At 48.2% G+C, this 18,204-nt stretch overlaps 1 protein-coding gene across 1 annotated transcript; it reads left to right on the forward strand.

Moving 5' to 3' along the window:
• The first annotated feature begins 15,022 nt into the window (after window positions 1-15,022).
• Window positions 15,023-17,853, forward strand: Drd5 (dopamine receptor D5). The gene has a single exon (XM_055624116.1). The coding sequence runs from the start codon at window positions 15,023-15,025 to the stop codon at window positions 16,457-16,459; it is 1,437 nt and encodes a 478-aa protein (XP_055480091.1). The 3' UTR covers window positions 16,460-17,853.
• Window positions 17,854-18,204: the final 351 nt, after the last annotated feature.

Genomic DNA, 18,204 nt, shown 5'->3' on the forward strand with positions numbered 1-18,204 from the left:
AGTATTTGAGTTGGCTTAATTTGGGGGGCAAAATTACTTTTAATCGACTGCATGAGAATTTGGTTTTAGATTAATGCAAACACATGGCCTTACCTAAAATTTTGCTTCATTTTTATTTGCGATCATATTGGAGTATTAAAACATAGATATTGCTGTTCTCTTTTTTTTGGCTACATTTATACCAGTTTATTATACAGAAAATCTGCACATTCTGGAAGAGTAGAGAGAAAAAAATACCCATGTTGCATTGTTAACAATTATTTTGGATATTGTGGTGTATCCCTTGTCTGTGATGGCATGAAGACTTCTTTACTGTTGTGCTTGCTAGTGATAACTTGACATTTCTAATTTTGTCTTCATGCTTTCCTACTCAACAATAGGATGATACTTTTCTCTCATTGTCATCAATTTCTCGCAAATATCATTTTACTGCTCTCCGATTATCAAATGAATGTGCCACAATTAACTTTCCTCGACTTTTTTTGATTTTAGAGCACTAAAAATTTGCTTTCCAAAGTGGCCCTGTGAAAATCAACCATGTTTGTAAAACGTTTCCTTCATTAAAATTGTGTTTTAGGAGAGATGGTTGCTCCTCCATGTCCACTGATCCCATATCTGCCTTCAGCCATGTTTGCATAGAAAATGTTTTTAAGAATTGGGTCTTGGGGCCAGAGTGATGGCTTGCTGCTCTCGAAGAAGACCAGAATTTGGTTCCTAGCATGGCGTCAGTTTGCTTGCGACTGCCTGTAATTCTAGCTCTAGAAGAACTGACATCCTTTTCTGGCTTCTGAGGATGCCCGCACTCACGTGCAAGAGTGTACCACTCCTTATAAATAAAAACAAAGCTTTAGAAAAGGAATTGCCTCTTGCAATTTTTTTCTTGTCATTTCCCTCTAAACAATATAATCTAGCAGCCATTTATGTGTCATTTACATTGTGTTGTGAGTGAGTGTGTGTGTGTGTGTGTGTGTGTGTGTGTGTGTGTGTGTGTACCTGTGTGTGTTTTGAGACAGGGTGTTGTATCTTACCTAGACTTTTCTCAAACTTGCTGTCTTTAGTCAAAAACAACCTTTGACTCCTGATCCTCTTGACCCTACCTCCCAAGTGTTGGGGTTACAGCATTGTACTGCCATGCCATTTTAAGCAGTTCTGGGGAGCTGAACCCTGAGCCTATGCTTCATCTGAGTGAGCCCTACTCCAGATCTTTATTAGGCATTTTAAGTGACCTAGAAAAGATCTAAATCCCACAGAAGGAGATGCCCAGGCCATATGCACAAACACTACCCTGCTTCTAAGGGACTTGAGCATCCATGGGTTCTGGTGTCCACATGGGTCCCTGGGACCAGTCCTCTATCGATAGCAAGGGACACCCATATATGTACCATCAGGAAGCCACACTCAAAGCTTATGAACATTTTAAAGTCTCCTAACAAATACTGACACCAGAGTGTTTGTAAGAGATTTGCCATAGCTTCTGAAACTGTAATAAACTGAGTGTACAGACTGTAAGTACTAGCGTGAATACAGCTACATCCAAGTGGCTTGTTTCTTGACAGGCAATGAAAAATGCTTTTTTTTTTTTTTTTTTTTTTTAACATGAGCAAAATACTTTATATCTGCTTTGGGGGAAGAAAGTTTTAAAAATAGGCATGCAATCTTAAAAAAAAAAAGATGTTTAGAACAGATGTTTAGAGCACCTTCGTTGGAGACCACTGGCTCTCAGCCTGGGGTCTTGACCCCCCCCCCCAGGAGATAGGGTGTTATCAGTCTACAGACTGTGTTTAGCTGCTCTCACTACGGAAGCTGCTGTCACCTAGTGGTAGCGACCGGGAACTCTTCTGAGAATCTTACAATACAGAGGAGAGAGTCCAGACCCTCTAAGAACCATTTGGTCTCAATGGGTGTAATGCTGAGACTAGAAAGCCATGATCCAGGCACAGTGGTGGGTACCTTGGAGCTTCTAGGCACCTGCTAGTAAACGCACACAGTCAGCACACACACTTCCCTCCCCACAAGAACAAGGTCATTCTGATTCGCACTGAACTTGGATGTAACTTGCCATTTTTTTTTTTTTAACTCTACGTGCCTCTCGGCCATTTCCCAATCCCCATGGCCTTGGTTCTCACCCTTTGGCCTGCATAGGAATTGCCTTGTGACTTCATGGTGACCCCTGCCCTCCTGGCTGGAAGTCCAGATGAAGTAGGTCAGGAGTGACTGGAGCTTGCACTTTCTTCAGCATCTCCTCAACCCCTTCTCCTGCAGAAGCATCTTTTTTTTTTTTTTATTACTTACACTTTATTCATTTTGTATTCCCCCATAAGCCCCTCCCTCCTCCCCTCCCGGCCCCACCCTCCCCTCCTTTCTGCATGCATGCCCCTCCCCAAGTCCACTGATAGGGGAAGTCCTCCTCTCCTTCTTTCTGATCTTAGTCTATTAGTTCTCATCAGAAGTGGCTGCATTGTCAGGGTTCTAGGTTATCTCCACGGATAGTCCTTGGTTGGAGTATGAGTCTCTGGGAAGTTCCCTGTGTTCAAATTATCTTGTTCTGTTGCTCTCCTTGTGGAGTTCCTGTCCTCTCCAGCTCTTACTATTTCCCACTGCAGAAGCATCCTTTTGGAGCCTGGTAAGTAATTCAGTACTGCCAAGGCTCCTTAACGCCTTTCCGTTCACGGTATTGGAATATGATTATGGGTGACCTTGGAGACCATTTCCAGGAGATATCTATATCACACTGTTTGGTCAGTCTGTGACTTACGACCTTCGGGTACATTCAGGAATTTTCTTTTCTTGTTGCTATTCCAAGCTACACCATGAAGATCACCTTTATTTCTGAGTTTTTGGACTTGTCCAAAGAATCCTGTTTTATGCTGGCTCAGCAATAATGGCATGAGAATGCGTTTCTGAATTTTGGTTGGCATGAACTTGAGCCCTCTTCAAGTCTTCAGCAGCCCAGAGGCCTCAGCTTCTGGGTTTAGGCTTTCGGCAAGAAGAGGAAGGGAGCTATAACATTGGACCTGACTGACTGGGTGTAATAAGAGTGACCATGTTAGCATTGGGCCCAGAGTCTTTTAGGGGTGACCCTTACAAGAAGTGCTTCACCTTGCTCAAACAGCAGGCTGGACAGTGTTTCTCATCTGCTGGCCATCAAACTTTCTGCCTTAGCTCTGGCAGAGGGAAAGGTTTGTTTTTGTTGTTGTTTGTTTTTGTTTTTTCATACTGAGGCAGTTCACAGGGGAAAACTAAAGTGAAGAATATCCAAGCCTTAGGCTTTCGGTGCTATAATAAACACAAATGAAGGCCAGTGATAATTGAATTTCCTACACATCTGATTGGCAAGGTTTGGAAAGACACATCAATCTGTTTTCTGTTACTATGTATGGTACAGTGGTTGAGTCTGAGTATTTATTGAGAGAAGAGGTTTACTTATTTCAGTTTTGGAAGCTCAATCAGCACGAGTGGGGTCTGCTTCCACATGGGGAAAGCCCTGGAGCATGGCATCGTGGCTGGACCAAGTGGAAGGGAGAAGACAGGGAGTCTGAATAAAGGAAAGGCCAACATTTCTCCTACAGAAACACTCTGATGAGGACTAACTCCTTGTCTTGGAAGAGCCACTTTAATCCCACTAAGGCCATGCCCTCAGCAACTCAACCACCTCCCACCAGTCTCCACCTGCAGAAGGTCCTGTCATCTCTCACTATCGCCACATGGAGGACTGTGCTTCTGACACCCTATGTCCAGGTCAAAGCAGTGTGAAAGTAAGGATCCACAGTGGCTGTGGATGAGAGAGAAACTGGTAAAAAAAAAAAAAAAAAATCCTGAAGAGCTCTTGGCAACGCTGAGTGAGGCTGGAGGTGCACGTTTCCTAGAATGGGGCACTCCCAGACCTCTAGAGGCTCCTGAGACAGGCTCAGGGGTGGCCAGGTGTACACAGAAGCATTGTCCGCAATAGTGAAAAGTTTTTATTCTTAAGCAAGGAGATCGGACAGAGGCACCCACTGTGTTTCCCTTGGTACTTTTTGTATGTATGAGTTCTTTTATAATAAAAAATATCCAGAAGAAAGAAGACTAGGGAAGAAGTCGGGACAAAGCTACCACAGGAAGTTTTCAACCCTCATCCATGGTGGCTGAGAGCTGAGTTTCCAAGCCAGATGTGCTCTGATCCCTGAAGTAGCAGATCCTCAAAGTAGGGTAGCACGAAGCTAGTAGCTGGTTACTCTCGTGACTTTAGTCTTCAGAGAGATCACATGCTTATCAGCAGACTGGACATTGGCTAAATTGACACAATACCTCACTTTTCACCTAGTTAAAAACAAAAAACACTAGATTTGACATAAAACGTTATGGCTCCAGCTGAGGAAGTTAGTCTTGCTATGGAGGAGCATGACCAGCAGGGGGCGCACTGACTGCCGCTCTGCCTTCCCCACGTTCTGGGCGCAAACGGAGACCAGCAGCAGGTCCCTTGCAGCGAGGTGAGGACATCTTCTATCAAAACAGAGCTCCTGTTGGTGACACTTCACCTCTGCCCTCTCCCTTGCCATGTTCCTTCTGTCTGTTTGCTGTTTAGGTTTCCAGCACGAGGGTCCAGTGCGGCATGAACCTTTCCATCGCTAGAGGGCGCTCTCCGCCTGGCTGGAAAAAAGCGGCTTACGGACAAACAGCAAGCGTGTGGTCTAGAACTGGGTCTCATCCCAGGGGAAGCCTAAGGGGTGGGATTGGCTCTCCTGCTGGGTAGGAGAGAGCCTTGAGGTGACTTCTTGCTGGTGACTACTAAATGCACTTAAACCTATCTTTGCTGGAGGAGGGTACAGAGTAGGGCATTCGTGACAAGGGTTCTAGGCGGGGGTGGGGAATGGGAGGTGGCAAACTATGCCTCCTAAGTAAGAACGGTTGCACGCACACTCCTGCAGAGACATCTTCTAGAATCTGGCCTTTGCAGAAAGAGCATTTCACAACCCCTGGTCTGGACAACGAGGAGACGTTCTCTGCGGCAGCTAGTGTGTGATCACGAAACAGCTGTCACATGTATGCAAGACCGACCTGTGAGGAGACAGGAGTCTGGGGCCTTGAGGAGATGAACCTGGAGCCACCTTTCACTTCTTTTTATGGGGCCTGATCACACAACATCCATACTTAAGTCTCAGATGGTTAAGTCTTTCTCATGAGGAATCAAATAGAAGATTTCATAGGTTTTGTGAGCCATTTCTGCCTGCTTGTAGTGAGAAAGGGAATATGAGTGACAGTGGATCGGAGTAGCTGTGTTCATAAGAACACGTGACGGTGAAACAAAGATGGATTTGGCCCCAGGTCAGAGTCTGGTGGTCCCTGATGTGGACCTGGCTACTTTCTTGTGTGTAGCCGACCCAGCCTAGCCAACCCCCACCAGTGAGCCTCAGAAGGGGCCTTGCATTCCAACCTGGAGGGTCTGGCCTGAGAAGGGTGGCATCCGAAGCAGGAGTTGGTGAGGGCATTATGAGTCTCACCCATTGGCTGTCATTTTCCATGTGTCCACGGTCCAGCTTCTTCCAGACTCTTCTCATAGGTGTCAGAATCAGCTCAACACCAGTGCCGTACCCTAAAAGTAACTTTTCTATATGTAAAAGGAACTTTTATTCACCTGTTTCAAGTGTTGTCTCTGAGGTTTATTACCTCCTTCTGCTAACCTAGGCCTAGTCCTGGAAGCTTCTAGCCTCCATACAATTTAACCTCGGCCTAGAATGTTTTCAACTTCTGAGAATTACTGTTGAATATGCTCACCCTTTCTAGCTCTTACTGAGCTCTGGTTAATTCAAATCAGCTGTTCTGGCTCAAATGCTTCTTCCAGTTGACTTATTCAACCTGGTTTCTCTCCCGACCCATGTGTTGATTTTCTTGGCCTCAAACTATCTCCAGCAGTCTACTATAGTGTCCTGGTTCCTTCTCATTCCTTGGCTCATTCAATCTTCACCTGAATTCTCTGTCTGCAACCTCTCCCAGTGAAACTGCCTTCTCTCTCTGCATTGCCTCTTAAGTTGCCTCCCTTCTCTCTCTCTTCTCATGAGATTTGGATGTGTCAAATCTTTTCCTGATTCGCCTCTATTCGTGCCACTCAATTAAACAGCACTTTCAAATGAGAGTGTTTCCTTCTACAAACTAACTTTACCTTCATTGATTAGGATTAAAGGTGTAAACCAGCATTCCTGGACCTAAGCTTTTCTTTACTTGAAACTTGATCTATACCAGGCTGGCCTTGAACTCAGATCGGCCTGTCTCTGTCTCCTGGATTAAAGGCATGTTTGTATTCCAGCTGGATCACACAGACCTAGAAGGTCTTTGGATGTGATCTCTTGCCAGAGCGCCCACGTTCTGAATCAAAATTCCCCTACAGGATACCATTGCCAGGGCATTTCTTCAGTTTCATATCAAGCAGTCTTTGATCTTCCAGGTGGCAGAGGAAGGCTTTTTTGGTGTATTCACCAGCCAAAGCTACACAGAGCATCAGGGTGGCAGAGGGCAGCTGTGTCCACAGGACCACATGGTACAAGCTAGGCTGGAGAGGGACAGCAGAAGGTTCATCTCCCTGAAAAGTAAAGCCCAGGAGAAAGGATGAATGAGATCCTTTGGATCAGTGGCTATGAATGAATCAGAGGAATGCATGAGGTTTTTGACCCTGGTATGAATCTGGCCACTGTGCAGTCTCCTTGAGGGAAGAGGAGATACCAGCAGGGGCCAGAGGTGGCAACTTCTGGAGAGATCTGGGTTCTGCACTCAGCTGGTGTGCACAGAGCTTGATGGACCCTCAAGGAAGTACCTGATGTGGTGTGGAAAGCAGCTTGAGTCTTGAGGCTGGGTTTCAGCTGCCTGCAGCCTTCATTTCCTTCACTTCGGCTGTCCTGCTGTACGTAATGGCAGTCAAAATCGCCACAGAGGGTCATCAAGTGACTTGAGATGGCACTCGGGCTGCTCCACAAGTAGTCTGCCACAAGGAGCCCTTACTGTAGTCCCGAGGGTAATCCTGAGTGAGCCACAGGGGTGGCTGAGCAGCATCCCTGCAAATGGGTAGCAAATGGGTAGCGCTGATCTCAGACAGTCTGTACCACTGGCTCTCTACACAGCCCAGCGAGCCTGAGCGAGAGCAACACCCTTCCCCCCCATACGTCTATATACTCAGAACCTGTAAACAGGAAATGGCACCCCACAGACAGCGCTAAGTCAAAGATACTGAATAGGCGCTATGTTGCCCCAAGTGTCCTTGCCAGAGGAGATGATGTGACCCCCTTAAAGCAACTACAGGCTCCAGAGTCACAGGGGAGGGAAGCCAGCCACTGGTGGAGGGTGGGCAGCAGCGAGTTTTCATGTAGTTTCCATTTTAGCCAGGAAGACTCACTCCAACAGCCCTCACCTCCAGGATTGTCACCGACGTGATAAAGGCCTGTTGCTTTCTGCCTCTGAGAACGTTAGGACAGCTGCAGGGAACTGCCCTGCCTGCTCCTCTGTGCCTCAGACACAAACAGAAATTGCAGAGGGGAGAATTCGAGGACTGAGATCTGAATTTGTGCTCAAAGCCGGGTGACCCGAGGCACGAATCAAGCCGTCTGTGACTCAGGCTCTCTTCAGAGGGACGGGTGACCCCAGAGACATGCATCCTCTAGGCTAGCACTGTCCTCTGGCCCTTCTCTGGATTGTGTCTGTGGGGTCCCCCAACTGGATGGTTGGAGTTCTTTGGGAGTCCAAGGGGCCTCCTGGCTCCTCACTTCACTCTCTGGGATGGTCCTGCATTTGCTGGGCCTAAATTTTTGTCTCAGCTCTAGGCTGGCCCATGCCAACCACCTGCTTCTGGGGGCGGCCTTCAACTCAGTGTGCCCATAGCCAAAGTTACCTCTCATGCTGGGCGTGGTGGCGCACACCTATTTTGCCAGCTTACTCTAGTTCACAGCCTCACCTACACAGTAATTCTTTGACTCTCATCCTTTTGAGAACTGTTGCCCTCACAGGCAGGAGGTGGCTCTCGGGGTAGCTCTGATGTGCACTTCCTGATGATGTGTGTAACTGTTACGCGTTGCCTACTGTTTTTACGACCTTTGCCTAAGAGTCTGTTCAAGTCCTTTGGCATTTTAAAATCAATGAGGTGTCCTCCCCGCCCCCCCCAAACAGGACCTTACTTTAATTCTTGGCTATTAATTCTTATCAGGTATGATTTGCGAATATTCCCCCAACCTTGATTTTTTTTTTTTTTTTTTTTTTTTTTAGTGTAGTGCTTTACTCTCTGTTAATGTTTGTGACAATTTTTCTCTTGGCTTTTGTAGCATGAGCTTTTGGTTTGATACATAAGAAGCCACAGCCAGCCAGGTGTGGTGGCACATACTTTTGATCCCAGCACTCTGGAGTCAGAGACAGGTAGATCTCTGTGAGTTCAAAGCCAGCCTGTTCTACACAGTGAGTTCCTGGCCTGGGAGCCTTCCCCTCGTCTCTTTTCTCAGAGACTCTGAGTTCCTTTTTCATTCACTTTTCTGCATGTGGAAATCTTGTTTCCCCATCGTCATTTGCTGATGAGACTCCTTTTTCTGGCAGTCTTGTTGGTATCCTTGCTAAAAATGAGTTTAAGTTTATTTCTGGGATTTCTATTCTGGTCCACCGGCCTGTGCTTCTCTGTGACTCTACCAGTAGCCACATGTTCATCATTATGGCCATGGGTTATATATTTATTTAATGGGCCTATTCTGAAACTGCTGATAGGACCCAGGGCCTTGTACCTAACGAGCACATGCTCTCCACCGAGCGACACTCAAAGCCCTGTATAATATGACCTTAAGTCAGGAGTGTGAGAGTGTTCTGTGCTTCCCCTGTTGCTAATGTCATCTGTGGGCACAGTCCTGCTGCATTAGGGGGACTCAGTTACAGCACCCTGGTGGAGATACTGTGGTGGGTGTGGAAGAGGCCCATCTATTTGAACATTTGGTCTCCTGTTAGTGGAACTGTTTGGGAAGGACTAGGAGGTGTGGCTCGTTTGAGTAGATGTGGCCTTACTGGATGACACGTGTCACGAGGGTGGGGGTGGGCTTTGAGGTTTCAAAAGCTCACGACATCCTGCAGATCAGGACATAAAGCTTTCATCTACTGCTCCAGTTTGGGCCCCGTGCTTCCCGCTATAGTGATCATGGACTAACCCTCTGCAATTGTAAGCAAATCCGCAAATTAAATGCTTTCTTTGGTAAGAATTGCCTTGGTCATAGTGTCTTGTTGCAGCAATAGAACACTGACTAGACAGATACATCCACCATCTTCTTCCTTCTGAGAATTGCCTTGGGCTCTTTGAGGTCTTTTTGGTTTTCATATGGGTTTTACAGTCTTTTTCCCAACAAGAAGTGTCATTGGGATTTTTATTAAATTGTCTTTTTTAAAAATTTATTTATATATTATATATAATTTTTATATATACAGTATTCTGCCTGCTGGCACACCTGCATGCCAGAAGAGGGCATCAGGTCTCATTATAGATTGTTGTGAGCTACCATGTGGTTGCTGGGAATTGAACTCAGGACCTCTGGAAGAGTAGCCACTGCTCTTAACCTCTGAGCCATCTCTCCAGCCCGCCATTGGGATTTTGATGGAGATTGTGTTGAATTTTTGGGTTGTTTAGGGAAGTATAGGAATTTTGATGAATATTACTTCTTCTATCCCTGACAATACAGTATCTCCCAACTAATTGTGTGTTCTGGCTTCATTGCTGTTCAGTGATAAAACACCTTGACAAAAGAAACTACAAGAGAGGAAGGCTTTATTTGGCTTACAATTCCGTTTCAAGGAAGTCAGGGCAGGCACTTAAAACAGCTACTGACATCCAAGAGTGGAGAGAAAATGAATATATGCATGACTACTTAAATTCAGGCTCCTCTCTACTTAAATCTCTGCCCAGTGCCACAGAAGCTGGGCCTTCCTTCCTCAATTAATGTAATCAAGACAATCTCCCACAGATATGACCCCAAATCCACCTGATTGAGACACTCCTCCACTGAGATTCTTTATCTATGGGATTCTAGGTTGCGTGAGTTAACACTAGCCATTTCATCATGGCCTCCAATTTCATCAGCATGTTACAGTTTGGGTGTGGCATTCTCTCACTTTCTTCATTAAAGTTATTACTTTTTACCCCATGGTAAGAATTTCTTTTTTGTGTGGTTAGTTCAGATAGGGAAATACCACTGGATTTTGGCAGCATCAATTTCATAGCCTACATCTTCACTGGGTTCATTTGTTTGACTCTGGTGGACCATTTTGAAAACATGAGAAAGAGTCAAGTGAGAAAAGGAAGCACATATGCATGCATTCCCTATCCCCCCTTTATAGTCAGGGTCCCAAGGCACCCAGTGTGGCCTCAAACTCAAGATGAAGACAAGAATGACATCAGACTTCTTGAGAAAACAGCATGACCAAGGTGACTTATGGAAGAAAGGGTTTATTTGGGTTAAGGATGGCAGAGGGATGAGACAGTCACGGCAGAAAGTAGTAGACATGGCGGCAGGAGCTGGGTGTTGAAGGCTTTAATCTTGATCTTCAAACACCGAGCAGAGAGGGTGAACTGGAAATAGCACCACTCTTTAAACTCTTAAAGCCCTCCTCTGGAGACACACTTCTTCCAGCAAGGCCAAATCTCTTAATCCTTCCCCAAACACAAGCAGCAACTGGGACCAGTTCAAATACCTGAGCTGGTTTATGGCGGACATTCTCATTCAACCACCAAGACTTCCCATCCTCCTGCCTTCACTCCTGTGGGCTGCTGGGGTTACAGGCTTGTGTCGCCTTATCTACTTCAGTGGTGCTGGGAATGAAGCCAGCACTTCATGTACACTAGGCAAGTGCCATGACAACCAAACGAGCCTCCTCACCAATCAAACCAACCAGGCAGAAACCATTGAGCCTAGAAGATGCTTGCAGAAATGGCACACCCATGCTTCCTGAGTTGTATGTGCTGACCCTGTGAATAAAGTCTCCTCCAAGAAGGGGACACTGAGATTTCATCTGGACACCAGAGTGTACCTTGAGAGTTCTAGAAATCTTTTTCACGCTCTTGTCTCTGAACATTTGCATATACTCATCCCTCTGCTAGGAACGCCCTAGTGGCCAAATGCTGGCGAATTCCACCTACCCTCCAGCTCTGCTGTCCCCTCCTGTCAGCCTTGCTCACCCTGCCAGCCCAACAGGCAGTTATTCAACCTCTTGTTCTCATGCCCCCAAGCATTCCTTGTTTCTCGCATGGGTGAGCTTTTGGATGGCAGGTGGCCTCTGAACCTCTGAAGATGCCTTTCAGCCAAAAGTCATTTATTGGCTTTTGTAACTGCAAAGAAATCCAGGGTTATGGCTAGATTTCAAGACATTTTCTCTCTGTCTCTCTCGATTTCTCTCCTCTCACTCCTTCCTTTCTCTCTCTCATCCCTCTCTATTCTGTCTCTCTGCTTCTCACTGTTTCTCTGTCTCTCTCTTTCTGTATTTCTGTCTTTCTTCCTGCTCTACCCCTGTCTCTGCTTGTCTCGGTTTCCTGCCTGAGCCTCATTCTCTCCTACTGCAAACAGGGAAAAAGACTCTCCATAGAGGCAAGCCTCACCCTAGTCCTCAGCCTTGCTTCTTAGCAGAATGACATTCAGCTCTTCTTTGCAGTGTTTGTATGCTGGGCCAGGCAAGCAATCCTTATGAAATGCCTGTGGGGCCATTTCTATACTTTCCCCCATCACTGAGGCCAGAAAATTCTACATGGTGAATGGTGCTTCCAAGCTTATGACACCCAGCCTCAAGCCAAGGCGATTGTGACTAGAATGGGCTGGAATGTCTGAGCCAGTCCTGACTGTGTTATTGAGAGTTCAGTTGTTCGGGAGTCCAGAGAAACTTTATGCATCCTTTTCTCATGGCTCACACTTCTGATGGTGGATAGAAATCCCCTAAGGAACTGAGTCAAAGTCAAGACATAAGTGTAGCTGCTTAGGTCTTATACCTTCTCAAGATTTTGCCACATGCTGTTGATTAGAATCCAGCACACAGCCTCCATCTAGCAGCAAGGGAGTCAGTCAGGTGTCATCATTGCTGGTAAGGAGCACAAGATTTCTGCCTAAGGAGAGCTGGAGCTTACTCCTGAGAAGGAATGATGAAGATTGTCCTGAATGTTGCAGGGATGGCCAAATGCATCTAATGATGATGGTGCTGAAAGGGAGGGTTGGAGATTTAAACACCAGTCATCTGGTACTTAGAACATGGTTCAGTGTCTTCACCATGACAATGGACTCACCTCCTTCATCTCCTACCCTTGCTTTCTCTTGGCATCTGTGCTATAAAAGCTTTTCTGACCTTTGTACTTTTTTCTCAGGCAAGATCATTCTGCCTCAGGGCCTTTGCATCAGCTTGTCTTCTCTTCCAGAGTGATCTGCTTCACCAAATCTATCTCATCTTTCTGATTATCAAGAAGCTTCATTTTTGAAACAGCTTGTCCCTCCAATTCAGATACTCTGTTTTGCTTCCTGAAAAACACTCAGCATAACATAAAACTGTGTTGTTTTGAAATTAATTTATTATGACTTTTATTATTATTGGTGCTGAGGATTGAACCCAGGTCCCCATGCACACCACGACCATACCCTACCGCTGAGATACAGCCTCAGCCCAAACCTCTTATTGTTATTTGTTTCTTCTTAGAATCCATGGACCCAATCGGAAGGAGCATGTTTGTGATTCTCCCTGTGTCCCCAAGGCACAAGATCATAGCTGTGCCCCTGACATGAAGTTTTGTGCTTATTGGGAAACTGAGCCTGTTGTTGATCTGATTATCTCCTGCCTCACTATGCAAACCACTTCTTTCTATGACTTGCATGTGCTGTCAGCAAGTGTTTGGGTGTTGATGGATGGAACTGCAGATTGCCAAAGCATCCAAGAACAAATATAAACTTGTTCGTTGAACATATACCAGATTGCAAGCCTGAAACCTCCTAGACATCGGTTTACATCTGCATGTATCTCCGCCATCTGCCTATCCATCCGTGTATCTTTATTAGGACCTCTAATTCTAATAAATACCTAGCATCTATTATCTAATAAATACCATAAACTACCTTGTAACATGAATAAATACTAATAATACCTAGTAGTTACTCAAGAAATGGCTGGACTTTGAGTTTATGCCTGACAACCACAGTTCTCTTCTAGCATCATGGAGGAGCTGCCCTCCAGGATGCCAGGGTCAGGGTACAGGTCAGCTCAGGATTGGAAATCCCCACCTGAACCCATGTAGGTCTTGTGATGGCTGACCTTTCTTTAGAGCGGTGCTGTTGCCTTCTCCAACACTGGTCGCATGTGGAGGAACCTCAGGAGAATCAGCAGGTGCTATGGACAGAGACAAGTAAGCACAGGCTGATGAGCTGTCTTGTATGCCTGGCCAAAGACTCAGCTTCATGGGGAGCTATAGGAGACTTTCCAACCAGGAGAAACCATGCTAATAATCTACCCAACCACAAAACAGAAAGAGAACTCTGCTTCTTTTTGAGTGGAGGGTGGTCATGGGGCCGCCACCTGGGATGGTGACACCGTGATGAATTCAGAGACAAGGCCACTGATGGCAGGGAAGAGAGACAGGAGTGAAGGGTGACTGTCCAGTTGGTGCTCTGGCCCTGGGACAGGACAGGTGGTCTGTCCATCTGCCCCAGCAGAAAGCTGGGAGCAAGAAGGTTGAAAGCACAAGGGGTGTTTGATGTTCAGAAGCGAGGGCTCCCGCAGAGTTGCTCAGAGCGCAAGTGCTTCTGGGTGGGGAGCAAGCCACTGGAATAGGAGGCAACACCTGCAGGGAAACCGCCCCCTTTAGGGGCCTGCTTTCCCTCACTAGCAACTGAGCTCAGCACCGCCAGGCAGACAGGAAGAACATGAGAGGCTTGTGTGTGAGAGGCGCACTAAGGCTGTAGAACCACACTGTCTCTCCACCCTTTCCTCAGTTTCCCCTTTCCCTCTCCAGCCGGGACTTTTTCAGCTTTAGTTTCTGCGAAACACAGTCATCGCCCCCCCCCCCCCCCCCCCCCCCGCTTCCCTCCTCCTCCCTCCTGCCTAAGTGGATTGAGCATGTCCAAAAGTAGGAAAGGCGAGGCAGCTCCAAGATGCGGGGTGGCGGGGAAGCACTCTTGTCGAGGCCTGAGTTTAGCCGAGTCTCGGGTGGGCGTGAGGAACGAGGTGGGCTCAAGGGCCACTGTCTCCAGCACAACTTCTGGGTGACTCTCCCAGACAATGAGGAGAGTAGTCCTCATTGTCTCTCCTTTGGAGCGAAGAAAGCAAGGATCAGCAAAGCTGAGTAGGGAATCTAGGGTCCTATGACCCAGAGTATGGATTCGGGATGTGGCTGTGCCATCTAAGGCCGTGACACCCAAGCCTCTGGTTTGTCCGGAGGCTGCTGCATCCCACTGCTCCTCCACTCTGCTTTTAGAAATGCGGCCAGGGCTAGGGCCCCAGAGGTGCTCCAGGAGAGGCACCTGGTGTTCAGGAGAAGCTAATTCCCAAGCTCCGGACGGGGGTGTGGCGCTGGGGTCACTCATGGACCTGTGCATGGCCTCTGGAGTTGGAGGAACACGACAGAGTCAGGACGCGGGGCACAGGTGGGAGGGCGTGCGGGCGGCAGAAGCTGATAGGGGCGGGAGCGCGGGACGTGGCAGCCACGGCGCCACAGAGATCGCCCAGTGCCCGCGGCTCAGGCTCCCGCCCCCGTTGGCGGCCGCTCTACGCTTCTGCTTCTCCGGCTCCGAACCAGACGCAGCGGCAGCGGCCGCCCGGCGCGCTGCCTACACAGGATCCCAGCCCGGGCGGCCCGCGGGCACCGGTAGCTTCCTGCCCCATCAGTGCGGAGCAGAGGCGCACGAGGCCGTCACCGTTCCAGGATCTCGCGTGTAGGGTGAGCGCCCCTCGGGTCTGGGGACGGTCAGCTGCAGGGCCAGGAACACCCTCTGGGGTGTCCGATGGGGCCTTCGCGGGGGAGCAGGACCGAAGTTGGGACTGCACGCAGCGCGCCGGTGCTACTCAGCAGGTCATGTTGCCTCCTGGGCGCAATGGCACCACGCATCGGGCGCGGCTGGGTTTGCAGCGGCAGCTGGCGCAGGCGGGAGCCCCGGGGGGCTCGGCGGCCCCGCTGGGACCCGCGCAGGTGGTCACCGCCGGCCTCCTGACTCTCCTCATCGTCTGGACATTGCTCGGCAATGTGCTAGTGTGCGCAGCCATCGTCCGAAGCCGCCACCTGCGCGCCAAGATGACCAACATCTTCATCGTATCCCTGGCTGTCTCGGACCTTTTCGTGGCGTTGCTGGTCATGCCTTGGAAGGCTGTGGCTGAAGTGGCTGGGTACTGGCCCTTTGGGGCGTTCTGCGACGTCTGGGTGGCCTTTGACATCATGTGCTCCACTGCCTCTATCCTAAATCTGTGTATCATCAGTGTAGACCGTTACTGGGCTATTTCCAGGCCCTTCCGCTACGAGCGCAAGATGACCCAGCGTGTAGCCCTGGTCATGGTGGGCCTGGCCTGGACCTTGTCCATCCTTATCTCCTTCATCCCGGTCCAACTCAATTGGCACAGAGACAAGGCAGGCTCTCAGGGCCCCGAGGGCGTGTCGACAAATGGGACGCCCTGGGAAGGAGGCTGGGAGCGAGAAGGGAGAGCAGAGAACTGTGACTCCAGCCTGAACCGAACCTACGCCATCTCCTCGTCGCTCATCAGCTTCTACATCCCGGTGGCCATCATGATCGTAACCTACACGCGCATCTACCGCATTGCACAGGTGCAGATCCGCCGGATCTCCTCCCTGGAGAGGGCAGCTGAGCATGCTCAGAGTTGCCGGAGCCGCGGGGCCTGCGAACCTGACCCCAGCCTGCGAGCGTCCATCAAGAAGGAGACTAAAGTCTTCAAAACCCTGTCAGTGATCATGGGGGTCTTCGTGTGCTGCTGGTTGCCTTTCTTCATCCTGAACTGCATGGTTCCTTTCTGCAGCAGTGGGGACGCCCAGGGCCCAAGGACGGGTTTCCCATGCGTCAGCGAGACCACTTTCGACATATTCGTTTGGTTTGGCTGGGCCAACTCTTCTCTCAACCCCATCATCTATGCCTTCAACGCAGACTTCCGGAAGGTGTTCGCCCAGCTGCTGGGGTGCAGCCACCTCTGCTTCCGGACCCCGGTGCAGACGGTAAACATCAGTAATGAACTCATCTCCTACAACCAAGACACGGTCTTCCACAAGGAGATCGCTGCTGCATATGTCCACATGATCCCCAATGCAGTGTCCCCTGGAGACAGGGAGGTGGGCGAGGAGGAGGAGGAGGAGGAGGAGGGGCCTTTCGATCACATGTCTCAAATCTCTCCAACGACCCCAGATGGTGACCTGGCTGCTGGGTCTGTCTGGGAGCTCGACTGTGAGGAGGAGGTTTCCTTAGGCAAAATCTCACCTCTCTCTCCCAACTGTTTCCGTAAAACTGCTTAGAAACACCCTCATGAGCATATACAATTGCGGCCATTGCTACACGCATACTCACACACACACACGCACACACACAAATATACACTCCAAGTGTGCTGTAGTCTGGCTGTATAGAAACTAAATGATTCTCACCTGAGAAAATTAGCGGAGGCTGTTGGAATAAACTCAGATATTCTGGACAAAGAAGAGAGTTCCCTTTAGGGAAGAGAAACTGGATCCTGGTCCTTTAAGAGCACACCTCAACTGAACCTTTCTAACAAAAGCTTGTTCTGTGACTTGCATCTGGGTTGTTTTTTAAATAACAGGTCCGATTGTTGGCAATTGTTGGGGTGGGCTGTGACTTTCGAGAGACTTGGGTCTGTAGTCCTGTGTTCTGGAACTCCATTAGTGCAGACTGGGGGAGGGGGTGTCTTTTCTGTGTCTGGGCTTTCTTTCTGGTTTGTTCTAGTTTTTAATAAGCGCACAGTACATGTGCTTGGGCTTGGGAGCCTGGATGTCTGTCACCTTTGCCTTGCCAGCTGGTTGGTGCTCAGCATTGCTCCTGGAGAAATCACAGGCGTGCTCTTAAAAGACAGCTGAGTTTTGGAACGCACATTTGTTTGCTGAGCAGCTTTGCTTTCAGAGAACATGCGGGACAAAGGGCCTTGAGGAACTGCTGAATTCTTGCCTGTCTTTTTCCTAGTCACACCTTCAGGGCACCCTGAGAGCTAGTTTCACCTCCACACTATTAGATGTGGACTTCTCAGGCCTGACACTCAGTTTTGTTTGGTCTTTTGGAACCTTCTCCTAGAATCACAGGTGACAATGGTCCTGATTTCTAGACAGACACTCTCAGCGCATTGAATAGACCACCTAGACTAACAACTCTGCGTTCTCCATCCCTCATCTGGAGTGTTTCAGAATGACATGGCTTCAGTAAACCACAGTTTCTAGGGTCTTTTAGGTGCAATATGCTTCAAAATGCTTCAAACCTGGAATCCTGCTTTGAAGCAGATGATTTTCCTTGCAGACAGTAGCAAACAGAATGAACTTCAACCCACATGCAGAAAGACAAAGGTGATACGTGACTGAACGAACTTATCAGGTGAGGGTCTCACAAAGGATCCCACCTGTCTGTCTTTCTGCTTTCCCTCTCTGCACCGAGTACAGGAAAGTGTTCTTTATTCCGGTATGATTTTATTAGACACAAATTAAAAAAAAAAGTAATGAAATCAAATGAAATGTGCATATGTAAGCTGCTACACACCCCTGCTCCAAAGACAGTTTCTCAAGGAGAGTTCAATCAATTTTGGTTTCCCTATGGATAATTGTATTGTGAGTCTTCTGATCAGGTGTGTCATGTTCCCTGTAAAATGTGCAGTGCCTGTCACAACATGCTTAATAAATGTTTGTTGAATGAACCGTTTTCTGGAACAGTGAGGCTGAAGGCAAAACTTACTCAGTATGTTAAGTCCCATAATTTTTGTCAGGCTTGTCCTAGGATCTAAGGTCTGCATTCGTGTTTTGACTTCTTGCAAGCCTACAGCTTAAGCAGATCACCAGGTCATAGCCAGGGGCTGAGAAAGCTGCCCTCTGCCAGGATTCAGGAGGCAGCTACATAATCCTGAAAGAGCCTCCTTGGCCCTCTTTGGGCTTCGCTTTCTGGATGCATTTGTAAATGAAAGGAGTTGACCATTAGCTTTCAAATATTGTTTCATGATTCGAATTATCACAGGTAGACTCTGGGAAATGCAGCAAACTCAGGTTCG

This window comes from Psammomys obesus, unplaced genomic scaffold (genome assembly GCF_907164565.1).
Source record: "Psammomys obesus unplaced genomic scaffold, mPsaObe1.curated_primary_1811, whole genome shotgun sequence".
Lineage (NCBI taxonomy): Eukaryota > Metazoa > Chordata > Mammalia > Rodentia > Muridae > Psammomys > Psammomys obesus.

Coding starts and splice junctions, on each gene's coding strand:
- Drd5 (XM_055624116.1), top strand. CDS start 15,023: ATGTTGCCTCCTGGGCGCAATGGCACCACGCATCGGGCGCGGCTGGGT.